This window comes from Acomys minous (genome assembly GCF_964271855.1).
Source record: "Acomys minous genome assembly, chromosome: 1".
Taxonomy (NCBI): domain Eukaryota; kingdom Metazoa; phylum Chordata; class Mammalia; order Rodentia; family Muridae; genus Acomys; species Acomys minous.
In genome coordinates, this window is record NC_140483.1 from 36,280,132 (window position 1) to 36,307,493 (window position 27,362).

The 27,362-nt window shown below is 44.3% G+C and overlaps 1 protein-coding gene across 5 annotated transcripts in view; it reads right to left on the reverse strand.

The window, feature by feature from the left end:
* The window catches only part of ABL2 (ABL proto-oncogene 2, non-receptor tyrosine kinase), a 91,943-nt gene extending 64,962 nt beyond the window's left edge, over positions 1-26,981 (reverse strand). Inside the window, exon 1 of one of the 5 annotated variants that reach the window (XM_084772262.1) lies at positions 25,829-26,981. In XM_084772262.1, coding sequence (XP_084628388.1) covers positions 25,829-25,985 — 157 coding nt within the window. In that variant the 5' untranslated portion in view covers positions 25,986-26,981. The other 4 variants (XM_084772263.1, XM_084772266.1, XM_084772267.1 and 1 more) reach the window with 4 other exon arrangements.
* Positions 26,982-27,362: the final 381 nt, after the last annotated feature.

Consider the following 27,362-nt stretch of genomic DNA (forward strand, 5'->3'; position numbering starts at 1 on the left):
AAGCATAATAAGAATATGTGGCGAAATTAAAGTCTCTATATGCTTACTGTTGGACGTATGGTGGTTTGAACAAGACGTGTCCCCCACAGGCACTTGTGTTTGAACACTTGGTCCCCAGCTGGTGGCTGCGGAAACTGTGTCACTGGAGTGGTCTCTGAAGCATTCATAGCCTCACTTCCGTTTTCTGCTTCATGCTGGTGGCTGAGAATGTGACATTCCAGCTTCCTGATCCTGCCACCTGCTGCCAGGCCTCCCTGCCATGAGGGACTCTAATCTCCCTGGAACTGGAAGCCAAAATAAAACTCTTTCTTCCATAAGTCATGTTGGTCATGGTGTTTTATTAGTGTGTCAGTTTCCTTTCTCTTGTGATACAACAGTCTGACCTAAAGCTCTTTGAGGAGGAAAAGCTCTATTCCTGCTTACAGTTTATACCAGTTACTTTTCTGTTGCTGGGATAAACACCATGACCAGGCAACTTACATATGGAAGGATTTCCTTGGGCTACAGGTCCAATGGGACATGAGACCATCATGGCAGGGAGTCAGGCAGCAGGCATGGTAGAAGTCACACCTTGAGCCACAAGAACTCTTTCAACTCTCAAACCCATCCAGTGACATACTTCCTCCAACAAGGCTGTACCCGCTAAGCTTTGCCAACAGCACCACCACCTGGGGACCAAAGGGTCAGACATCTGAATCAACGGGGCACATTTCCATTCCTACCAGCACACAGTGGGAATGTAAAATGGTGTAGTCAGCACAGAAAACACGATGGTGGGTCTTTAAACAGAGAATTACCATATGATCCAACAATTTCACAGCTGGATATAAGCCAAGTAAACCGAAAGGTACTTAGAGGCATCTCAGTTGGGTATAGTGGTCCACACCTCTACACCCGATGATGCAGACAGGAGGATAAGGAGCTCAAGGTCATTCTCAGCTACAGAGTTCAAGCCTAACTGGGAAGAAGAGGCCGTCTCAGGGAAAAGAGACAAAAAGAGGTATCTGTACCTCACGTACATAAGAGCATTATTTACATGAAACTCAAAAGGTGAAAGCAACTCAAGTGGTCCATAGACAGAAGGCTGGACAAACCGAATGTGATACCCGCTTACAATGAAGTACCATTCAGACTTAAATATAAGATCTCTGTAGGGCCGGTGGGATGCTCAGTGGGTAAAGGTGAATGCCACCAAACCTAACAACCCAAGTTCAACCCGTGGGTCTTACAGGGTAGAAGGAGAGAACCAACTCTTCCAGGCTGTCCTCTTATCTCCACATGTGTGCCATGTATAAGTGGGCATCTACATATACACATAATAAATAAAATGTATCAAGAAAAATCCGAAAAGACACCTGGTGAATAGTAAATTCATAGAGACAGAAAGAAAAATAGTGGTTGCTAGGGGCTTGAGAGATGGGGAAATGAGGTAATGTTTAATAGATTCAAGCTTGGTCTGGGAAGATAAAGAGGTCTGGAGAAGCTGGGCATGGTGGCTCACACCTTTAATCCCAGCACTTGGGAGGCAGAGGCAGGTGGATCAATATGAGTCTGGTCTACAGAGAGCTGGACACGTAGGGCTCCACAGAAAAACCCTGTCTCCAAAAAACAAAACAAAAAAGAGTTCTGGAGAGCCAGGCGTGGTGGTGTACACCTTTAATCCCAGCACTCAGGCAGGCAGAGGTAGGAGGATTGATTTGAGTTTGAGGCCTGCCTGGTCTACAAAGCGAGTCCAGGACACAGAGAGACCCTGTCTCAAAAACAAAGAACAAAAACAAAAAACAGAAAACAAAACAAAACAAAAGAGTTCTGGAAAGAAATGGTAGTATCATCCAATCAAAATATACTCAAAGCCAATGATCTGTGTACTTAAAAGTTGTTAAATATACATTTTATGTGATTTGTGCAATACTTTACCACAAAAACAACAACAACAAAATGAAAGAGTTTTTTTTTTAAAAGTAAAAGAAAACTTCAAGAAATGAAAAATAGAAACTGAAATGAGGTTCAATAGATTAAACTGTAGATCAGGCCAGTAAAAGAAACTTTGAAGAAATAAAACATTGCATGGTAGTACAAAATACACACACACAAACTGAAGAGAAGTTAAGTGACACAAGGACAAAAGAAAAAGTCCAAGATATGCCAAGATAACAGGAGGAGAAAATAGCTGTAGCGGACGGGCTACATGGCCAATGTTCAGCCATCTTGTCAGAGCCTAGGTTCTTATTTCTCCAGAAACCAGCTGACCTTGCCGTGGGTCGGCAGTTAGACACCTGTTGTGGTTTATTGGGGGGCTGGTCATTCTAGACCCCCGAGCTACTCCTTTTCCGGTAAGACTACTGATAAAATCAGATTAAAGGCCAGCTGCCTGAGAGCAGTAGTTCCGGGAACTTTTTCCCGACTAACCAGATCTTTCACAATTTCCCTTTCTCTCTGGAATTTCTCCCTCTTCTGTGATTATAGTAGCTGTTAAGGTAGACACCTGCTGGAGCATTCCAGAGTTAGGTATCCACAGCAACCTTTGCTTACACAAATACCCATGCCTCTGTGCCTATATAAACTCTGTGAATTTTTTCAATAAACGGAGTTTGATCAGAATGCAGACTTGCCCCCTTCTTCGTGTCTAGTGTTCTGTCCCTATACAGGAAAATTCTCCTCCTGAGCGTTAGTACAACCCCGGCCAGCCGGGGCAAATAGCAAAATGAGAAGACAATATTTGAGGATATAATTGCTCAGACTTTTCTAATACTGTTGTTGTTTCAGAAAGCACAAAGGATAGCAGGACAAATAATTAAAAAGCTAGCTAAACTGCAGTGAAAATGCAAGACACCAAAAACAAAGAGACTTATAAAGCCTCCAGATGGAAACGACAGCTGTCTTCAAGAAGTCAATTACTTTCTCAGTAGCAACAATAGAATCCAGGAGATAGTAAAACTAAATGTATTTCAAAGCTAGCCAACTAAGCGCACTTCAGTTCTGAGGGTCTCCCTGGGATGGTGGTCCTGCCTGCAAGCCCAGCACGCTGTAGAGACCAAGGGAGAGAGAATCACTTGAGCTTGGGAACTCAAGAGCAGACTGGACAATATGACAAGCAGCCTTCTTAAAACATTCACACAGCGCTGCAGAGCGGTAAGACCACTACTTGCTGCTCTTGCAGCACATCTGACTTCAGTTCCCAGAACCTGTGTCAGGCAACCCACAGCTGCCTCTAATTCCAGCACAAGGGATCCAACGCCCTCTTCTGGTTTCTATGAGCACCTACATACACATGTACCTACACAGAATCCCACCTACTCACCCACTCTTCATGGCACTAAACTCTTCATGTTCTGTGCTGCAGATCAAACCAAGGATATTATACGTGCTAGGCCTTCCAGCTCTAGAGTGAAGTCTTTGTTTTTGAAACAAGGTGTCACTATGTAGTCCAGGCTGGCATAGAACTCTCTTAAGTTAGACCAGGCTGGCCACAAATTCATAAAGCTCACCTGCCTCTGCCTCCCAAGTACTAGAATTAAAGTTGTGCACTTCTATGCCCAGCTTACTATAGTATTTTTTTAAAGATTTATCTATTTATTATTTATACAGTGTTCTGCTTGCATGTACCCCTGCAGGCCAGAAGAGGGCACCAGCTCTCATTAGAGATGGTTGTGAGCCACCATGTGGTCTCTGGGAAATGAACTCAGGACCTCTGGAAGAGCAGACAGTGCTCTTAACCTCTGAGCCATCTCTCCATCCCATGAAGTTTGTTTTTTTTTTTTTTTAATAATTTTTTAAAAGAATTGCAAAGAACACTTACTTTTTTTTAAAGATTTGCTTGTTCGTTTGTTCATTATGTATAGTATTCTTCTGCAAGTACACCTGTATACCAGAAGAAGGCACCAGATCTCATTATAGATGGTTGTGAGCCACCATGTGATTGAGGGAAATTGAACTCAGGACCTTTGGAAGAGCAGCCAATGCTCTTAACCTCTGAGCCATCTCTCCAGCCCCTTAATAAGTTATTTTTAACTTCACATGCATTGGTGTTTTGCCTGCATGTCTATCTGTATGAGAGCGTTGGAACTGGAACTCTCTTGAACTAGAGTTACAGACAGTTGTGAACTGCCATGTGGACGCTGGGACTTGAACTCAGGTCCTCTGGAAGAGCAGCCATCTTAACCACTCAGCTATTTCTCCAGACCTACAGCAAAGTCTTAACTGGATATATTACATCTAAATCACCAGGGAGAAGAATTTTCATCTAGAATGTACCTGCTTGGTTCAATACATATTTATTCATTCATTTTAGGTGAGTTTGATACATTCTAATTAAGGAAGAAAAAAAAGGCTGAGAATGAATATAAAACAAAATACCAACAACTAGAGTCTGGGCTGCTCCTACAAGCTTTCTCCACTCTTCAGCAGTCTCTGAGGCTTGTTAACACACACGTATCAACCCATGTCCAGCACATTCATAACTCAGTGCCTTCTACATTTCAGTGCTCTGAGTCACTTAGAGGCTCCCAATTCTCCTTCTACAGCTTCGTGTTTCTATGAATTACAGAGTCTTAGCAAAACACCAAGAGACTCAGAATCCATAAGGCAGGTATGCTAGCTCAGTCTTGTAACCCAATACTCAGGAAGCTGAAGCAGGAGAATTGCCTGAGTCTGAGGCTAGCTTGTTCTACAAGGCTGGCTTGTAGGTTTTTTGTTTGTTTGTTTTGTTTTGTTAATTTATGTTTGGAGACAAGGTCTCACTATGTAGCTTTGGCTATCCTGAACTCACTATATAGATCAGGCTAGCCTCGAACTCACAGAGATCCACCTGCCTCTGTCTCTCAAGCCCAGCTTCCATGTGAGCTCTAATGAAGCCTAGCCAATGCAGGACCTTATCTCAAAAAGAAAAAGGCAAATATTGACCCTTTAAAAGGAATTTCATATCCACAAATCAAAGGGAGTATTTGTGGGGTGTGCTGTTTTTGTCCCCACACCCCACTGTGGACCCCGAACTTACTTTTAGCTTACTTTACCTACTACCGTATTTGGTGACAAGGAGAAACAAGTGGCAACTATTCACTGGGTACTTGCATACAGAGGCTTTATAGAACCAGGCTACGTTCCAGGTGTAACTATGCAGCCACTGCTGCATCAGAGCCCCCACAGCGCCTCTGGTTTCCTGACTCAGGCAGACCTAGTGAACTCAGACACACCATGTCACACTGTGACTTATTAGCATCGAGTCTGACCAGCCAGGTGGAGGGCTAGAAAGCACAATGAACAGAGGTACCAAGCATACTAACAGTCTACAAGAAAGCAGGCCCTCTTCCAAAAGCAGCTAGTGGAGAGGCAGCTGATCAAACGCTGCCTCCAAGGCAAGCTCTCTACATCTATCTACTTGGAAGGGGTAACATAAAAGCCTCGGCCTCCTCTCATTCAAAATTTCAGATTCTGAAAAAGAATAGAGCTGTCCAGTATCAACCACTTTGTACGGTTTAGCAGACTGAGTCACTCTTTTCAGACCTGAGAAAGGAGGGAAGCTTGCAAAGACCCAAGCTCCCAGAGAGCAAAGTGCCAACCTCCCAAGCAGCTCTTTCTAAAACTGTATGTCTCAAGTCTATTATGTGACCCTTTTTTTTTTTTTTTTTTGGTCTAACTGAGGTATTCCCTCATTTTACCTCCATTTAAACTAATTTCCTTTACTGAGATTTTCATAATTTATCTATTTATGCTCAATCTTAAAATTTACAAACTGCAAATGCGCTAGATACACTATAAAATTATAATAATCTCCATCTATAATGAAGTAGGAAATCTTTAATAATTTAAGATGGTAAAAATTTAATCTTCACTCATTAGGAGACATCATTTGATTTAGTAAATATCATCTACATCAAAAAAGTAACGATAACCTACTGTACTTCTTAAAGAGAAAAGCTGTGCCATGTCTCCAGGTTTCTACTTCTTGCTGGTTGACATGTACACTGGCAAATTATAGACTAACACTGTGGGAGCGCTATCCTTCATCAATCACCGCCTGAGAACTAGACAGGAAGCCCACGCTTCCTTCTTGAAAGAAATTAAATTCATGACATTTTCAAGGAATAGAAATTAAACTCATGACTTTTATTTTTTTGGGGGTTTTGTTTTTTTTTGTTTTTGTTTTTTGGTTTTTCAAGACAGGGTTTCCCTGTGTAACCTTGGCTGTCCTGGACTCGCTTTGTAGACCAGGTTGGCCTTGAACTCACAGAGATCACCTGCCTCTGCCTCCCTGAGTGCTGGGATTAAAGGCGTGCACCACCATGCCCAGCTTTTTTTTGGCTTTTCAAGACAGGGTTTCTCTGTTACACAGAGCCCTGGCTGTCCTGGTCTCTCTTAGTAGACCAGGCTGGCCTCAAACTCAGAGGCCAAGTGCTAGGATTAAAGGTGTGCGCCACCACACTTGGCAAACTCATAACATTTTAAGGAATAGAACATTACCTTGCAGTATTCCTCCACATGTTCTCAATAGTTAACAATGGCTTACTTAGACTATGTTCTGTTCAAAGGGTCACATAAGAAAACTAGTATCAGCCGGGTACAATGGCACACACCTGTAATCCCAGCACTCAGGGAGGCAGAGGCAGGTGGATCTCTGTGAGTTCAAGGCCAGCCTGGTATACAAAGCAAGTCCAGGACAGCCAAGGCTCTGTGTAACAGAGAAACCCTATCTTGACGCCCCCCACCCCCAACAAAAGAAAGAAAGAAAGAAAAAGAAAGAAAGAAAACTAACATCACATGGATACTTCCTTTAAATAAGATCAGACCATGGAAGATGTCTTAGAAGTTAAGAACATGTGAGGGCCTGAGTTCAGCTCCCAGCATTTAGGTTGGGCAGCTTACAATTGCTTGTAAGTCCCGCTCCTGGGAACTGACACGTTCTCCTGGCCTCTAAGGGCACACATACACAAAATCTAAAAGAGGAGACAGAACTAACTATCAGATCTGGGTATGAAGTTCATAATCCCAGCACTTGGGAAGTGAGGTAGGAGGCTCTCCACAAGTTCCAGGCCAACCTGGGTAACAGCTCCAGGCCAGACACAGTGGCACCTACTTACAACGCCGGCACTTGGGAAATGGAGGCAGAACCATCAGGACCTCAGGGTTATCTTTGGTTATATAGCAAGTTCAAGATCAAAGCCAGCCTGGGTCTCAACAGTAATAATAATAGTAATAATAACAACGGGGGACTACTAGACTAGGCTTTGGCTATTTTATCAGTCAGGCAACTCTGACCCCCATGCGTCAGTCACTGAAGCGCACCCTGGGAGTGACTGCTGAAATGGTCACTACTTTGCTTCTGTCATCACTGCTGCTGCTGTGTTCTGTTCCTCAATAAACTGCTGAGCAGGACCTAACGACCTAAGGGGACAGAAATAATAAGCGTTTTTGCTGATGGTGGTTTTTGTTCATTTCTTTGTTTGAGACAGAGTTTCTCTGTCTAACAGCCCTGGCTGTCCTGGAACTCTCTTTGTAGACCAGGCTGGGCTCGAACTCACAGAGATCCACCTGCCTCTGCCTCTCAAGTGCTGGGATTAAAGACATGTGCTACCACCGCCCGGCAATAACAAGCATTTTTTAAATAAAAGTATCAGCATTAGTAGTGTGAGGAATATAAACTTGGGGTGGGCTCTATGAAGAGGTCAAGCCTGTCACCCCAACAGTCAGGAGAACAGGCTCAGATACAAGGCCTACAGTGTGATGCTCTGTCACAAAACAGGTCACAAATGTTTTGTGTTTAAGATCTCTAGTTTACCTGGGCATGGTGGCACATGCCTTAATCCCAGCACTCGGGAGGCTGAGGCAAGTGGATCTCTTTGAGTTCAAGGCTAGCCTGGTCTACAAAGTGAATCCAGGACAGCCAAGACTACACAAAAGAAACCCTGTCTCAAAAAACCAAGAAAAAGTAAAATACCTTTTGCAGGCTACAGATACAGCTCAGTAGTAGAGAGTTTACAACGACTGGTAAGAGCCCCAGCAAGGAGAGGTTCTCTTCCACTACCTGCTCACTGCAAAAAACAAACAAAATCTAGTAATATAGTCCAGAATTAAAAAGTATTACTTTCACTATTCCACTCTCATCACCCGCTCAGGAACCTAAAAAATACTGATAGCATGGGCTTCATCTATAGCTGCCTGGACTAAAAGGGATCCCCTCAGAACCCAATTAGCACCCGAACAGCACTCAGACCTTCCAGAGTTTCAGCTCGAACCCTACTAGACAGAAGCATGTTTTCTCCCTAAGGGGAGGAGTTATTGTTATGTACAAGTAAAGGATGACCCAAGTATTTCGAAGCCAGCAGACCAAACAATGGCAGGCTTTTTAGCTTTGCACTAAGTATTTTCAGCTACCTAATGAACAGAACAAAACTGTACCTTCCCTATACCTTTGACATTATTATTTTTGTGTCTAATTTAAAATGTTTCATTATGACACTTTCACATTTATACACAGTGTACTTCAATCATGAGTACACACACACACACACACAAACACACACAGACACAAACTTGCACATCTTGACATTGAAGCCAGATTATTTTGTTTTTGCCAATGAAATCGAAGAGGAAGTGATGTATTGTCCCTTATGGTTTCAGAGTTTCTACTAATTTCTCATGCTGCCTCTACAACGGTGACACCCAGGTTTCTAGAATAAAGATTATCAGCTTGGGTCTCTAGATGGCAAAGGAAAAAATGGACATAATGGGCATAATTCACCTCCTACCCAATGCCTGTTCACTGGCCACAGTGGACAATGATGTGAGTGCTGAACTTCTGACAGGTCAATCTACCAGTGAGAGAGGAGAGGGAGATTATGAGTATTAACTCATCACCTATTCTATTCTTCTTTTTTTTTAAAAAGATTTATTTACTTATTTATTATACAGTGTTCTGCCTCCATGTACACCTGCACACTAGAAGAGGACATCAGATCACATTATAGATGGTTGTGAGCCACCATGTGGTTGCTGGGAATTGAACTCAAAACCTTTGGAAGAGCAGGCGATGCTCCTAACTGCTAAGCCATCTCTCCAGCCCCCCCCCATTCTATTCTTTTTGTTTGTTTGTTTGTTTTTGTTTTTTTGTTTTTCAAGACAGGGTTTCTCTGTGTAGCCTTGACTGTCCTGGACTCACTTTGTAGACCAGGCTGGCCTCGAACTCACAGTGATCCACCTACCTCTGCCTCCCGAGTGCTGGGATTAAAGGCGTGCGCCACCACGCCCGGTTTCCCCATTCTATTCTTATTGGAACATCTGCTTATAATGGTAACATATAAAAATAAGTAAGAACAGACAGTAATAGTCTCAAATCCAAGAGGAAGGAATACGTGCTAGCTCTGCTGAAGAAGCAGTAACGTGTTAGCTTACACAGCACTAGCTGCAGTACGACTTGAGCATTTTATATAAAGTAACTCATTTGAACTGCAAGGCAACACCAGGGATTAGATATCGTAGGTACCTAGCAGCACATCAGCGACACTTACCAGGATGAGTAGCTAAGAAATGCGAGGGACGAAGAGTCAAGGACAGGCAATTCAGCTCTTCTGGATCCTAAGGATCACGCTATGCTGCATATTGCAAAAGGACAGTAACTAAAGCACTGTGATCCTGGTGCATAATTAAACAGGCAAATCAATATAACAAGAACAGAAAGACTAGACTAGACTCAGAAGCACACAGAATGGTGGACAGGGTATGCATGCTTACTATGAAATACTCCACAACAAATGCTCCTAAATAAAAAATGACTCAAATTCCCAAACAAGCAAACAAAGTTTCAGACTTTGGACCATTTCAGAATTCTAGATTATGGATATTCAATCTGAAGAAAACTATGCAAAGCCTAAAAACTCCCAAATCTGATGCATCTATCCAGCAGCAAGCATCTCAGATAAGGATACTCACTGTATTCACAACATGATAATAAAAAGTATTCAATTGTGATTGTACTGAAATACCTATACCCTTTCTGTCAGGAAATCCAATTCCATAAAGCTAATCCAGAGCTGCAGTAGGTGTCTAAAGTGACATATTCCACGTTTGCCATTGCAGCACTATACACAACCTAATTATAAAATTCACACATACAGTGAAATGACGTATATCATTAAAATAAAAAGGCTTAGGAGATGGCTCAAGCCTTGTTCTGAGAATCTCCTGTCTTAATGTTGTATAAACACTGCTCCCCAATTGTCCTCTTGTATGCCAATAAAGCAGTTTACAGCCAATCGCTGAGCAGGGGAGGAAATAGGGCTGGACTTCCTGCCAGCCAGGGAAGAAGGAATTAGAAGAGGAAGTAGAGGATTGAGCTGGGGGATTCAGCCAGAGGCGGAGGTGCAGGAGAGATGAAGATTGAGCTGGAGCAAAGAAAGAACTAAAAAGCAAGGGGATTTTGGCAAAGATGGGAGTTGGAATAACAAAGGGCTAAGAATAGACTTAAACTGCTCAAGATTGTATTGTACAGCTTTAAAAACAGATATAAAAGAGTCTCAATTATTTGTGTGATAGCCAAGTTAAGAACTAAACTAAGAAAAGCATAGTTTTATAAAAATACATTAAGAAAGGAGCCAAGTGCGGTGACCTTGGCTGAAGTAGGAGGAGCAGTGTGAGCCTGAGGCCAGCCTGAGGCATGGTAAGAGACCCTGTCTCCGGAAAGAAAAGGCCAGAGAGTGGCTCGGCAGCTAATGGCGCTTGCTGCCCCTAGTCTGGCAACCTAAGTCACAGTTAGCTTTAGTCTGAGGAAGTGAATCCATGGGATTGGCCTCTAGGCATGTCATGAGGCATCTTCTTAATTACTAATTGATCAAAGAGGCTCCAGCCCACTATGGGTGGAACCATCCCTAAGCAGGTGGAGCTGTACTGTATAAAAAGGGAGCTGAGCCGGGCGTGGTGGCGCACGCCTTTAATCCCAGCACTTGGGAGGCAGAGGCAGGTGGATCGATTTGAGTTCGAGGCCAGCCTGGTCTACAAAGCGAGTCCAGGACAGCCAAGGCTACACAGAGACACCCTGTCTCGAAAAACCAAAAAAAAAAAGGGGGGGGGGCTGAATGAGACTTCTCACAAGCAAGCCAGACCAGCACTCCTCCATGGTCCCTGTTACACCTCCTACCTCATGTTTTTGTCCTGGCTTCCCCTGACATGGACAATGGCCTGTAAACCAAACATCTTTTCCCTCCCCAAGTTGTTTTGGTTAGTGTTTCATCGTAACAGAAAGAAAACTAGAACATCGCATAAAGGTAGAAGACAACCAACTCCACACATGTATTGGACAACACATCATGCGTACAATATTAATAAATTGCTAAGTTCTATATTTACTGATGTGGAAGAATCAACCAATACCAATTAAGGGTAGTGGGTAGGGAACAAGTCGAAAAACAGTATATATTGTTCAACTGGTCTAAAGTGGGGGAAGAAGAGGGCACAACACAAGTGAGGTGACACAAGAGAAAGGCACTCGCCACCAAGCTTGATGACCAGTGTGTGATCTCCAGAATCTACTTAGGAGAGAATCTGCTCCCTCAAGTCATCCATACTCTAACCTGCACACATACAGCATGGCACACATGTGCCCACACATTTACATATATCCACTAACACAACAGGTATCGAAATATAAAGGTTTTACAAATTAATAAGGCAGAGGGGGTCAATGGCTACATATATGCATATATAGATATGCATGTGTGTAAATATAATGTACCTCCAGACACACAAGAAACTACTGATGCATGCTGCCACACTCACACAGCTGGGAGAAGAGTCAGGGAGACTGCTACACCTGCTGAACTCAGATAACTGAAACCACTGACCCTTCAACAGATAAATCACTACAGCTTACGAGAAAGACCAGCCATTCTGCAGCAGGGATAATTGCCAAAAGAATATCCTAAGAGTTATGCTAAAAAAGAGCCAAGTAGTCATTATACACTACAGACAAGCCAAAACTAAGAAGGCCAGCTGGAGAGAAAGTACACCAGACAGATGCACAGAGCAGAGGAGACACCAAACCCCTGCAGCCTGCAATGGGAAAAGCAAGTACGCCTTGATTTCTCATAGCGTGCCAGCGCCAGGGTTTCCACCAGGCCCCGCAGTAGTGACTCCTGCCCACCGCGGGCCATCATTCTGAGCACACCACCTAAAACGTTTCTTCCCAGCACCTCCATACTTACCTCCGCTAGCTCTCCATTTCCTTCTAGCCTAGCTACATGAGAAAAGTATTTTTAGGATCATTTTAAAATATGCTTTGTCCCTTTTGAGAGGGGGTTGGGGAGAAGGCAGGAACTCCTGTAACCAAGGATGGCCGTGAATTCACTATGTATCAAAGGATAACAAACCTTAAACTGCTCTACCTCCCAAGTTCTAGGACCCAGGTTCTTTGTAAAAGAGGAATAACTGATTCCCTAAGTGAAGTGCTGAACAAACACAGCCTATCAGAAAGTTGGTTTGTGGGACTAGAGAGATGGCTCAGAGGTTAAGAGCACTGGCTGCTCTTCCAGAGGACCCAGGTTAGTTCCCAGCACCCATGTGGCAGCTCACAACCATCTGTAACTCCAGTTCCAAGGGATATGACAGCCTCATACCTATGCACATAAAATAAAATTAAATAATTTTTTAAAGAAAATTGGTTTGTAATAAGACTAAAGATATATACATATATATAAATGGTTAGGCATACATCCAGAAACACTGGAATTAAGCCAAGGCACAGAATATACCTAAATATGATACCTTATGTTAATATCTCAAAATCATCTTAGCCTTAACATTTTCAGACTGCTTTTAGAAATGCATTTGGAGCTATCTGAAAGTGCTTCAACAAAACCAAACAAAAAACAACAGAGAGCTGATGGCAGTGGTGCAGGCCTTTAATCCCAGCACTAAGGGAGGCAGAGGCAGGCCGACCTCTGTGAGTTCAAAGTCAGCCTGGTCTACAAAAAGAGTTCCAGGACAGCCAAGGCAACACAGAGAAACTCTGTCATGAAACAAACAAACAAAACAAACAGAGGAGAAACTGGGAAACTAGGACTATATATAATTCAGGTAGAACACTTGCCTAGTATATGAGAGGTCCCATTTCTATACACACCCAAATAAAATAAATGTAATTTTTCAAAAGTTTTAAGTACTAATAACCATCACCTTCTGGGTACTTACCATGTACCATGCATTCCGGGAATTTTACACATAACAATAATTTAATTCTCACATCAACTCTGTCAGGTAGATACTTCCAACACTATTATTTTATTGATGAGGAAAAATAGACAAAGAAAAAATAACTTGCCCACAAACACATGACTTCTAAGGTCTCATAAGATTCTAAATTTGCTTACATTTAAGCAAAATCATTAATTTATTTGAGGACCTTAAACTCACACAGTCTAACCGAAAGTCTGTGCTATTAATAACATACATTACAAACTGTTTCAGCCAGCTGTGGTGGTGCATGCCTTTAATACTAGCACTTGGGAGGCAGAGACAGGTGGATCTCTGTGAGTTCGAGACCAGCCCAGGGCAACCAGGGCTACACAGTGAGACTCTAAGTCTAAAAATAAACAGTTTAAAGCTCTATGCTGTAATTGCAAGGATTCACCAAGAAAACACAAAAGTCTCAAGAATATAATATAAACATAGGCCTCTAATCCCAACACTTGGGAGGCAGAGGCAAGGGAATTAGGAATTCAGGCCAGCTGTGGGTATACAGATGATGCCCTGTTTCAAAGAAACAAAGGCGCCAGGGAGATCATTCAGCCAATCAAGTGCTTCCCAAGCAAGAAGACGCGAGTTCTGACTCCAGCATCCACGTGACGTGTCAGAGCAGGCAGCATACACCTGTAATGGAGCACTGGAAGGCAGAAACAGAAGGATCCCTGGGATATGCTGTCCAGCAAGTCTAGTCAACTCTATGAGCTCCAGGGTTAGTGAGAGACGCCATCTCAAAAATAATGTGGAGGAATTGCGGGCTTAGCCCAGTGGTAGAACACTTACTTGGCTAGCGAGCATACGTATGTATGCACACACACACACATACCAAAACTAGACAAATGCATGCAAAAGCAAACAACAATGAAAAGAATCTTAAGTTTAAAAAAAATGTTTCTAAAGTTAGGAAGGTTACTTTGCTCAGCGCGCCACCATCACCCCCTCCTTCACTGGGCACTGGATGTGAGGATTTCCACAGACTAAGCAAGAGCTCTACCTTCAGCCCAGGCCGGTCTCAGCGTCCACGCTGCTTGGAGACTCACCCTGTAGCCCAGACAGGATTTAACTTTGGTTTCTTCTGCTTAAGCCTCCAAAGCAGAGGGGATTACAGGTCTGTATCACCTATTTTTATTTCAAACTGTTTTTTTAAATATATTTCCTGATAGTAATGATCTACACTTTTATTAAGTCTAAAACAAGAGAGAGGTACAGCACAATTTCTACAAACTAGTATCAAATGAACTAACCCACTGTATTTGTTAACTGTTAATAAAGGATACACTACAGCTCCCCGCTTCTGTATTATGCTTTTGGAACATAAGGGAAAAGTGGGTACAACAGAGAACTGAAAAATACAAAAAAAATTTAAGATCAGGTTGCTGGGGGCTGGGACTGCAGCTCAGCTGGTGGAGTAGCTGCAGATGCTAAGAGCCCGTGTCTACCCACCACAGCCCATGCAGCTGTACAAACTGGTGAGGAGGACCAGAAGTTCAAGGTCACTCCCAGCTGCAGGCTGAGTTCTAGGTTGGTCTGGGCTACAGGAAGAGTCTATCTAAAGGGTGGGAGAGTGGGAACCCCCCAATGGCAGGAAGCAATCTAAGTAAGACATCCTTGTGTGTAGAACCAGAGGATGTACGGGTCTGTCTTTTGTTACACAGACTTCAGTCAAGAACACAGTGGAGTGAGGGTGAGTGCACTTCCTTCCTCCACACAGGCTCTGGAGCAGCGTCAACTGCTTCAACTCGCCAAGCGTCATCTGCCTGTCAGCAAACCAACTTCACTGAAACCACTATTCTTCAGGTGTCTTCCCATTCTAAATCTTACACCTCTAAGAACCAAAATCACAAATTTCTCCTTAAAAACTACCAATTACTTTCATATATATACTACTTGCTCTCAGGAAAAAGAAAAGCAAACCAGGGCTGGAGAGATGGCCCAGAGGTTAAAAGAACTAACTGTCTGTTCTTCCTAAGGTCCTGAGTTCAATTCCTAGCAACCACACGGTGGCTAGCAACCATCTATAATGACACCTGGTGCCCTCTTCTGGTATGCAGGCATACATGCAGGCAGAATAATGTATAAATAATAAAAATGTTAAAAAGAAAGAAAAGAAGAAAAAACCAGAGGAAAATTTGGAGAAATCCAGAAATTCAAAGAAATGACCCAAGTGACAAGCTCTGTAACTCTAGTCAAAGTTTTTGTTGTTGTTGTTGTTCTTGGTTTTGTTTTGGTTTGGTTTGGTTTTGTTTTTTTTGAGACAGGGTTTCTCTGTGTAGCCTTGGCTGTCCTGGACTCACTTTGTAGACTAGGCTGGCCTCGAACTCACAGTGATCCGCCTGCCTCTGCCTCCCAAGTGCTGAGATTAAAGGCGTGCGCCACCACGCCCAGCTTGGTTTTGGTTTTGGGTTTTTTAGTTTTTTGTTTTTTGAGACAGGGTTTCTCTGTGTAGCCTTGGCTATCCTGGACTCGCTTTGTAGACCAGGCTGGCCTCAAACTCGCTGTGATCCGCCTGCCTCTGCCTCCCAAGTGCTGGAATTACAGGTGTGCACCACTACACTGCCCGGCCAAAGATTTTTAAAAATATTTATTTATTATTTTATATATATAGTTGTCTGCCTGCATGTATACGTGAAGGCCAGAAGAGGGCATCATATCACATTATAGATGGTTGTGAGCCACCACGTGGTTGCTGGGACCTTTGGAAGAGCAGTTGGTGCACTTAAACTCTGAGTCATCTCTCCAGCCCCTAGTCAAAGATTTTAAGTAATAAAAAGGCATATTAGGGCCGATGAGCTGGGTTAGGAGGTTTTACAACTGGGTTCAGTACCTGAAATAAAAGAACTATTGTCCTCTGATCTCCACACATGCCCTCAAATAAATGAGTCAATGTAGTAAAAGTAATAAATGTCAGCTGACTACTGGTCTCCCAAAACACTTTTAAAAGATATGGTGGCATGAGCCAGGCGTGGAGGCGCACGCCTTTAATCCCAGCACACTCGGAGGCAGAGGCAGGCCGATCGCTGTGAGTTCAAGGCCAGCCTGGTCTACAAAGCAAGCCAGGACAGCCAAGGCTACACAGGGAGACCCTGTCTCAAAAAACAAAAAAAAAAAAAAAGAAAGAAAAAAGATGTGGTGACAAAGCTGGACGTAGTGGCGCACACCTTTAATCCCAGAATTTGGGAGGCAGAGGCAGGCTGAGCACAGTGAGTGCCAGGGCAGCCTGGTCTACAAAGCATATCCAGGACAGCTATGTCTACACAGAGAAACCCTGTGTCTGGGGGCAAGGTGGGGAGGGTAAATACCTTTAATCCTAGAACTTGGGAGGCAAAGGCAGACAAATCTCTGAGTTCATGGCCAACCTAGTCTACAGAGAGAATTCCAAGCAGGGCCACACAGAGAAACTTGCCCTAAAAATAAACAAACAAATAAATAAATAACATAATAAATATATGAAAAATGTTTAAAAAGTAATGCCTAGACACATTTTGGATGTCACAATAGGAAGTAGAGCACTACTGGCAATAATTTAGTAGAGAAAAGGAGGCTACATCCCATAATACAAGTTCAGCCCCCAATACAATTTATCATTTAGCTCAAAATATTACAGAAGTTGAAAAACTTTAACAGCTTCTGTGATCATAGTGACAGTCCTGGAAACAGCACTGTGACCAAGAAGTGAGCACTATATGCACTGTCCTACTCCTCAGAGCAGAAGTGAGCACTATATGCACTGTCCTACTCCTCAGAGCAGAAGTGAGCACTATATGCACTGTCCTACTCCTCAGAGCAGAAGTGAGCACTATATGGACTGCGCGACTCATCAGGGCAGAAGGGTAAACAATAGCAAGAGTAACATGAACTCAACTAGAAAGGAGAATAAAATGAGCAAACAAAAGCCAAACAAGAAACAAAATAAATACTAGCTGCGTTTTTAGCAGCCTTCCACTTCCTGTTTCTGGACAGGCCTTGCTGCATTCCTGCCCTTGAGTCTCTACATGGCCAGTGAGCTATCTATGGACTGCATGAGCTGACCTCTGTTTCTTAAACCTACAGAGCCCTGCCAACACACACCACCCACAGAAACTGCTGAAGCAGAGAAGCACCAACTCTGCAGAGCAGGAAGGGCTGAGTGCAAGCAAAGCAACAAAGAATTTGATGAAATTTGCTAACTAAACAGCTATTTGTCAAAACGTCAATGTGAACTAATCTATAATATAAAGACATAAGAAAAGACAAAAACTATGGAAAATAGAGAAATAATCAAAATATTTCAAGCTTGAAAGACATCGAACTCCAAAAATGATATCTGTAAAGATTCCTCCTTAAAACAAACTTCCCTCTAGTACGGTGGTGCACGCCTGTAATCCCGGCACTCAGGAGGCAGAGGCACGTGGATCTCTGTTAGTCCGAGGCCAGCCTGGTATACAAAACAAATGCAGGATAGCCAAGGCTATCTTGCAAACACAAAACAAAACCTATAATAGCATTAGAATTTTTGTAAATAACAGGTCTAATTATAAAGCATAATAAAAAAATTAATGAAACAAAATGATAGATTAAATTTCACAAAGTTTTACTTAAAGACTTAAAAAGCTAAGAATGGCTGATCACTCTGGAAGCCACCGTAGAAAGGCTGGCTAGAGTTCGAGGCCACCCTGGACTACGTATGAGCTCCAGGCCAGCTAGGGCTACTGTGTGAGACTGTTTCAAATAAACAAATAAATACGGTAAAACACACTTGAGCTAAAAATCAGGCAATTAAGGCGGGGTCGCATATTAAGATAGAGGCAGATTTGAAGTACTTTTTAAACCCACCAACAACTACAAAGAACACCCAGGTTGCCAGGCAGTGGTGGCACATAGCTTTCATCCCAGCACTCGGGAGGCAGAGGCAGGCAGATCACTGTGAGTTCAAGGCCAGCCTGGTCTTAAAGTGCGTTCAGGACAGCCAAGGCTACACAGAGAAACTCTACCTTAAAACAAAAACAAAACAGAACACCCAGGTTTGCTCAAAGCACTGTCACTGACTATAAACTATACTATATATGACAGACATCATGTATCACTATTGTTAAATACCAAACCCAGGACAAATGGCTGAGGTGCCTGTTTAACATATCAAAGTGGACCTGGCCTCCCGGTTCTCCCAGCATCCCCTCAGTCCCTACCTGTTACAGGATATGGCTGGCATACCCCCACACTCACCCAGAACTCTCCATCCTAGGGTCTGAGTTGCCCTTCCCCCAGAGCTCTTCCCTATTAACCCAGACATTCTGGTTACCTGCCCTTTTGGTACCTTTGGCCTCCTGGCCGCTGCACCTGGCTCCTTCTCTTCCCTCTTTCCCTACCCTACTCCCCTCAAAGCCCAGCTCAGGCTCATGGCTGGACTCTCTCCCACGTCTCTGCCTCTGGCTATGCGCTCCTACATCTCCTAATAAACTTTCTCCTCTACTGTACCTAGAAGCAGTCTTGTCCTTTCCTTTCTATTTCTTTTCTTCTATTCAGCTATTTGCATAATGAAGATGTATATGCATGAAAATGTCAGGGTAAAAACCATGTGCATGGTGGCACAATCCTTTAATCCCAGCACTCGGGAGGCAGAGGCTGGCAGATCTCTGTGAGTTTGAGGCTAGCCTGGTCTACAAAGGGAGTTCACGACAGCCAAGGCTACACAAAGAAAGCCTGTCTCGAAAGACCAAAAAAACAAAACAAAAAACAAAAAAAACCACATTTGTTTATATGCTAAACAAAACATTAATTAAAGGGGGGAAATAGTTGTCTACTGTGTGTCCACAGATCTGGGATGGAGAGAGAGTTCAGTAGTTAAAAGCACCAGTTGCTCTTCCAGAGGAATAGGTTCAATTACCAGCACCCAAATGGTGCCTCACGCCTTTCTGTCACTACAGTGCCCCCTTCTGGTCACTGCAGGCACTGCACACACGTAGTGCACAGACAAGCAGTCAAAATACCCATATACATAAAACTAATGTTTCTTAAAATAAACCTTAAACTTCTTTTTTTTAAGACAGGGTCTCTTGCTGGGCAGCGGTGGCACACGCCCTTAATCCCAGCACTCGGGAGGCAGAGGCAGGCAGATCGCTGTGAGTTCAAAGCCAGCTTGGTCTACATGGTGAGTCCAGGACAGTCAAGGCTACACAGAGAAACCCTGTCTCGAAAAACCAAAACAAACAAACAAACAAACAAGAAAGGGTCTCTCTACATAGCCCTAGCACCTGGAGCTCACTATGTAGACCTACTTGGCCTCTTCCTTCCTAAGCTGGGATTAAAGGCGTGCGCCACCATGCCAGCTACTTATTGGCTACTATATAAATTCCTCTGTGGTACATTTGTGTCCTACATTTAGTTATCTTTGTTCATTAATGCATTCTTCAAAGCAATGGAAGAACTACTACAACACAAAGTTTCAGGCACCAACCTTTTTAAAATAAAGAGCAGATGGGTATTATAAACGATATTTGTTAGTTTTCAAAGAATATTTTCTTCATAATTATCTGGAACCACAAAATACTAAGTGGCAATTTTGGTTTTTATCTCAGTAGTGTTTTATATTTTTTATTAGTTTTTTTATAATTAGCATAGACGGCATAGAGGAAAGAGTAGATTACAAAAATATAAGTATACACTATTAAGCTATAGAGCATACCTTTGACCTTGACCACATCCACTGAAAGACGTCTAGGCCTCTAGGACAGCAGACCAGGGAACACAAATGGTCTGAGCCTGCTGAGTACTGTTACACTGACCAACACCTAACACTGGCAGGAGAAGCCAGAGACTCACCTCACACTCACACAATGAACCGAGAGCCCTGTGTAGCTGTTTCCTTAAGGAATTCAGACTAAATCTGGGATACTGCTATATTAAGTATGTATTCATCCATGCTTTTATTTGATTGGAAGTTTGACTGAAAGCAATACAGAAACAGTGTTCCAATTTGTATGCTAGCCTCAGAGTATACATGCAACCCAAAAAGGCAGTGATTAATAACAAAAAGATTGTTGCACAAAACATCTCACTTTCACAAGCAAGCGTCTTTAACATTTGAAAATACGAGACGTGAAGACTGGTGTTAGGGCTAGAGAACCGGCTGGGTGCTCAGGGGCAGACGCTGAACGCCTGAGCTCGGCTTCCACCAGGTGACCCATGGTACCTGCAGCTCCAGCTCAGCGGAGCCAAAGCCTCTGGTCTCTACAGACACCTGCACTAATGTGCACACAACCACGCACCGACGCACACATAATTTAAAATGATACGAATCAATCTTTTTGCTGGGTATGGTGGTGCGTTCCCTCAATTCCAGCACTCAGAGGGACAAGGGGATCTCTTAGCTGGAGGCCAAGGCTAGGGTAGTATCCTCTAACCTCTGAAATGAAGATGTTCATTAATAGCTATCTGAGCAGCAAGTTTTTGGAAAGCATTTGTCTAAATTATACCTAAAAATTCTCTTAAGAGTCATTAACATGTATAATTAGAAAATATAGTCTAGACATAACACAGAAAGAGAGAAAATGCTCTGGGCTAGCACTCTACAGCTAAAAATCTCCTGCAGCACAGGCCTGGAAATAAAATGGTTCTTAGATGTTCATGGCGTAGTAATAAACTAGAGAGAACACTTTAGGCAGTTAATATAAACTCCCCAAGATCGCTGCAGTACTTCACCTATATATTCTGTTATGAGATGATGCCTCTCCCCACACGTATTTATGTTTATGCTCAAGACAAAAATCCTATCAGATGACCTTCCATATGTGGAAATCTTGATGTCAAAGAAAAAAACAGCTACCTACAGTTTTGTTTGTTCTTGTCTTCTTTTTCAATATGTCCGTGTGTGTGTGTGTGTGTGTGTATGTGTGTGTGTGTGTGTGTGTTACATGCATGTGTAGGAGGGTGAGTTCACTCACATGGGCCCAGGTAGAGGCCAGACACTGACATGAGGATATCTTTCTCAATCTTTCTCCACCTTATTTGAGAATTCAAAAGACTAGAGCCGTTCCTAATATGCCCTCTCTGCCTGATGGCTGTGGATGGAGAAGTGAGCTCTCAGCTGTCCCTTCTGTTCAGGAGCTCTGAATCATCTATCTAGTGTCACCCATGACTAATAGAGAACCTGGGTAGTAGGGATTTTATATTCACGACTTTCAATCCTCCTGCCTCAGCCACCTGACTGCTGGAATTACAGGCATGTTCCACTGTGCCTAGATAGACAGACAGACAGACAGATACATACATACATATTTTTCTGGCCTACATGGTAAATTTCTTGCCAGCTTGTGGTATAGAGTAAGATGCTATCTAAAAAAGAACAACAAAAGTTTAATTCTCATAACAATTAGTGACCACTGCCAGACATGACAGTTCTACAAGTCCAGCACTTTAGAGGTGGAGGTACACTAGAAAGTTCAAAACAGCCTACAAGCCCCACATGGGGGCGCACATCTGTAATCTCAACATTTGGGAAGTAGAGGCAGGAGGGCAGGGAATTCAAGGCCATCCTCGGTTATCAAGTTCCCCGCCAACCTGGGCTACAGATTCTGTCTGAAATAAAGAACACCAGCCGGAGCTACACAGAGCCCATTTCAATGAACAAAAATGCAGTAACTGGGTGCTACAGCAGATCACAGTATCTTCCTGAAGCATCACTTCACTCTAGGGGTGTGCTCACTGCAGCAGATCGTACTATCTTCCTGGAACGGCACTTCATTTGGGGTGTCCACAAGTTATTCTGTAAAGACTTAAAAATGCTCCACAGATACAAAAGTGAAAATTCCAATGATTTAAAATAGTGAGTTTAAGGAAAATTATTCAAAACTTATAGTTTGTGGTTAAATTTTAATACGACTTTTAGAAAGTAGATAAGGAAGCACTGCTGACTCGGAATCTTTTAACTGTTAAAGGTATGCCAGATACTAAAAGAAGAGTAAGCAGCTAGGCAAGCACACGGGAGGCTAAGGCAGGAAGAGCTTATCTCAAAACAAACAACAAAAAGGCCAAGTATACATTCAACCCTAGGTTACTAGCCCAAAACCTCAGCTCCCCAACAAAGCTTCATCTACAAACTGACAAGTCATACAGCACCCCATTCTTTCATACCGAAAAACGGACTGCTAGCTCATTCACTCTAATTACATTTCTAAAAACATTCTGGCAAAGTGAGTTATTGTACCTACTTACTGACAGTATCAACAGTTTTTTTAAATGCCACTCTTGGCTAAAGGAAAAAAACATGGACTCACATAAACTTTTCTAAGATATATATAGGATCAAACTTACATTAAAACCTGTATGTAAGCTAGTGAGACAGTTCAGCAAGCAAAAGCAATTGCTGTGCAAGTCTTGATGATGTGAGTTCAACTCCAAGAACCCACGACAAAAAGGAGAGAACTGCCAAAAACTGTTCTCTGACTTCCATGCACACCTGCATTCAAATGCACACGCACACACACTGCTCATACAAATATACACAGAGAATAATAATAATTTTTTAAATTTAAATCTACAAGTAAGGGCCGGGCGTGGTGGCGCACGCCTTTAATCCCAGCACTCGGGAGGCAGAGGTAGGCGGATCGCTGTGAGTTCGAGGCCAGCCTGGTCTGCAAAGTGAGTCCAGGACAGCCAAGGCTACACAGAGAAACCCTATCTCAAAAAACCAAAAAAAAAAAAAAAAAAAGAAAAAAGAAAAAAAAAATCTACAAGTAAACTCAAGTGCCTGTCACACTTTATTTTTAGTGTGCGTGTGCATGCATAAGCGGGGTGTGTGTGTGTGTGTGTGTGTGTGTGTGTGTGTGTGTGTGTGTGTGTGTGTGTGTGTGTGTGTGTTCCAGTTCTTTGAGACGAGGCCTTGCCACACAGCCCTATACCCCAAGCTAACCTCAGCAGTCCATCTGTCGCAGCGTCCCAGGGCTGGGATAGTGATATATGCTAGTTCCATGACCTAGAGTGACAAATTTGTTCTTGCTATGTAGACCTCATACTCACAGAGCAGCTAAGCCTCAGGTGTGTGTCTGTCTGTTTTTAAAAACACTACAGGGGGTTAAAGGCAGGGCTTTTGCTGTGCTAAGCAAGCGCCTGACCACTGAGCAAGTTCCCTAACCCTTAGCAGCACCCACTTTTCTCTCCTTAAGCACAAGCAAATGTCTTCACATTACTAACCCCAGCTTCCCGAGGCCAGGCTACTCTTCATGGGTTACTACTGTTAGAAGCATGGAAGTTCTGAATTAAATAGGTACATTAATTAAATCAAAAAGTTCTTCCTTGCGCTAGCTGCATGGCTCAGTGGTAAGAACTTACCTAGCTTGTAGAAGGCCCTCAGTTTAACTCCCAGGACCACCCACTCCACCAAAATTGAAAAGGAACTTACTTTTCCTTTATTTCTTCTACTATGTCTTAATTCTTTTCATACTAGTCTTTGGCTATCATATTCACATCCTATCCATCAGCTTTTAATTTTTAACCTTGCCAATAAAATAATTATTATCCCAGTAATCCAGGTTCAAACCCTTGATGTTAACTTTGATACGTTCTGTTTTGTTTTGTTTTTCAAGACAGGGTTTCTCTGTGTAGCCTTAGGTATCCTGGGATTTGTAGACCAGGCTGGCCTCGAACTCAGTGATAAGCCTGTCTCTGCCTCCCTCAGAGCTGTCATCCTCATTTTTAATAATAACATTGATGAAAACAGGTAAGACCAAGCTATCCTTGAACTCAAAGAGATCCATCTGCCTCCGCCTCCCAGGTCCTGATAGTAAAGTTGTGCACTACCATGCTTAGCCCACCCTGAACTCATAAGATGCACAAGGGTGCTCTTAACTACTGCTCTCTCTCAGGGCCTGGGTTCAGTTACCAGCACCCATAAGGCAGCTCACAATTGTCTAGTTCCAGAAGGAGACTTGATGGCCGCCTTCTTGCCTCAATGGCATCAGGTATACACACACACACACACACACACACACACACACACACACACACAGCAAAACACCCATATGCACAAAAATTCATTTTAGTTGATTTTTTTTTTTTTTAATGGAAACAGCTCCACTTATTCAGAAGTCCAAATGGCTACCCATCCCTGGGATCACCTCTGTGCGTGCTACCGTCCATCATCACTTCCTTTGAAACCCCTTCCTCTTGACAAGTTTACAAGTCTCCTGCCCTTCCCCCAAGCTATGTGGGGTGGTACACTGTTTACCCTTTACTTTGCTTTTATATGTATTATCAGTGAAACTCTAGTTTGCTATCTCTCATCCAATTTCTACTAGCCAGTCCTTTCTATGAAAGTCACGTCTACACCATCAGCCCCTCGGGTCTTAGGCTGTCTTATGGGTCTTCCACCCTCGTCTCTATTCTGCCCTCCTCTAGAACAGCGCTCTCAAAAATGGTCAACAACACTCCAGAAGAACAAAAGAATCCACTTGGCTTCGGGGGAAGGAATTAATACTCATTCATCCATTCTTTCTTTCTTTTAACTGCTGCTGGGGCTTGAACTCAGGCCTCAGTTATGCTCTGTGTACTCTGTCGCTGATTTACCGCACTCTATACTTAATTTTCCCCACTCTACCCTTTCTTACACTCTTATTTCTGTTTGTTAATCACATTACTAGAACAGTAGCTCGTGTACATCATTAATAAAGGCACACAAATTAACAAAGCATATGCTCAAAATTTGCATTTATCAAGAGTTTAGGCACCTGCCTCCAAGTCTTCAATATCTGGAACCCACATAGTTAAGGAAAGAAGTGATTTCCCCAAGTTGTCTTCCGACCTCTGCATATATGTGTGCACACATACAAAATAAATGTTATTTTCAAGTTTAAAAATAGCTCTTCTGAAAAATATGTGACCGACTACGTGGAGCACCTATGCACACACACACATATGGCTCAAAGAAAAACTGATGTCCATATCCACACGGAAGCCCTACCCATGCCCACCTATCTACAGCCCCGCCAGCCATCTCAGAATCCTATGAATCCTACTCAGCTTCGCAGAACAGAGTGGTCCGTCAAAGCCCTTCATTTTTAGTTTGGAGAAAATTCACTGTTGAAAGTAAAGAGACACTAAAAGGGGTCCACAGTTCACCATTCTGACACTGCTCACTGCCTGATTAATAAAACACCGAATATGCCACGATCTCTTAAGATTCAGTACCTATTTCCCGGTTCCTCGGGGCACGACTCGTTCCCGTCGTTAATAACCGGTTTATCCTCCCACCTCCTGAACCTGACTGAGCTCCTACCTGCCTTCATCCTTCTGTCCCTAGGGATAACATCCTCTGTTCCACAGTCGCTCCGTCCTGTCCCAGGGCAGCCGACGGTCCAGCCAGGGTCCCCAAGACCCCCCTGCCCCCTTCTCTCCGCCGCCGCCCCCAGACGCTGCCAGCCAGGCTGGAAGAGCCCAGCCGGGCGGGGGGAGGGGTGTGCCTCGCCTCCCGTGACTGGCCCAGATGGCAGCCGATTCCGCCCCCACTCGCGGGCACCCCTCCAGCCCTCGCCCCCCGGGGGGCTGCCCGTCCGCCACGCACCTCGCCCCGACCCCACCCCACCCCCGGCCTCCCTCACACCCACCCTCCGTCGGCTCCGGACACACTCACCGTGCTGGGTGAAGACATTGAAGCCGGTGTCTGCGGTACGCCCCGCCGGGTCCCGCCTGCGGCCCGAGGGCCTGGCTGCGCTGCTGCCCCGGATCCCGCGCGGCTGCGGCTGCTGGAGCCCCGGCGCCTCCCCGACGCGGCCCACCTGCTGCCCCATCCCGCCGCTCGCGTACTCCCGCGCCCCCGCCGACCCCTGCTCACATTCCTCCTCTGCTCCGGCCTCGGAGCTCCTGGAGCCGCTCCGGCCTCTCCGACCCAAGCCCAGGGCCCCCCGGGCCGAGTCGCCGGTGGCTCCGCACGCGGACTTCCTCACAGCAGCCGCCGCGCTGCTTCCCAGCGACTCACAGACTCTCCTTCTCCCTCCCTCTCCGGCGGCTCCGCGCCCCAGCCGCCGCCGCCATCTTTAAACCACCGAGCTCCGGGCGAGCGTGGGACAGAGCGTCTCCCGCCCCCCTCTCGCCCAAGCACCTCCGCTACTCGGAGGGCGGAGCTCCATATGGCACCGCCCCGCGCCGCGCCCCGCTGGGTGGAGACCCGGGCCCACCGGTCCACGGAAGCTTTTAGGGGTGAGGGGGAGTCTCCCCGGGGGTGGGGTGTCCCTCGAGTACTTCACCGCAGCCGGCCTCCGGGTCTGAACCTGCCGGTGCCGACGTTCGCCCCCGTTCGGCTCCGCAACTCTACCTCAGGTGGGGGAGTGTGGGCGTCCAGCCTTTCCTGTCCCACCTCCACCTGTCAAGTCAGAGGAGGCTGAGAACCCACCACGTGCGCAGCTCAACAGCAAACAGCTGAGGCTCCTGAATCCCCGGGGTCGCTGCCATCCAGTTGAGGAGCCCTTCGCACACACTTAGCAGCAGGCCTAGAGTGAGGTTTGACATGGTACAAAATTAACGGGGACATGTGTGCGGGGTTAACTTCATTTTAATTTGGGCAAATATTTCCCAAGTTGCATTTGTTTAGATTGTGTGCGCTTTGCAGTCTTACTGGTGTAGCCCACCCAGCTCCTCGGGCTACCATGGATTTCTCTTGAACTCGTCTGTCATCTACCTGACCGCGTGTGTTTCTGTTTGCTTTGAAAACGCCTGACTGTAAAGCAAATCTTCCCACAGACATGTTTTCCTCATCGTGCACGAGGTCAGGCCCTCCTTTGTTGACAAGGAAAAGAAATCACTTTGACTTTGTTTCTGAGTCAGAACTTACTCATCTTTAGCTTCTGATGTCTAAATAAAGACACGTGCAGAAGAGAAGTGATTTTTGTAGACGTACACCGTGTGCCATTGTCTCGACATTCTACCCCACTACGAGCTCTTTCATCTTAATGTTGAGCCAGTTGTTTTTGTTTGTTTTGTTTTGTTTTGTTTTGTTTTTGGTGGTTTTTTTTTCTCTCCTGAAAGACTTGGTGATGCTTATTTCCTGCTATTCCTTTGACTTCCTTGTTAGTTTTATTCTTAAAAGGATCAGTTCCTGGACATTGCTCTTGAAATTTTGCTTTCAAATGAGGAAGAGAAGAGTTGGCAAAACCCATACAGTTCTCCCT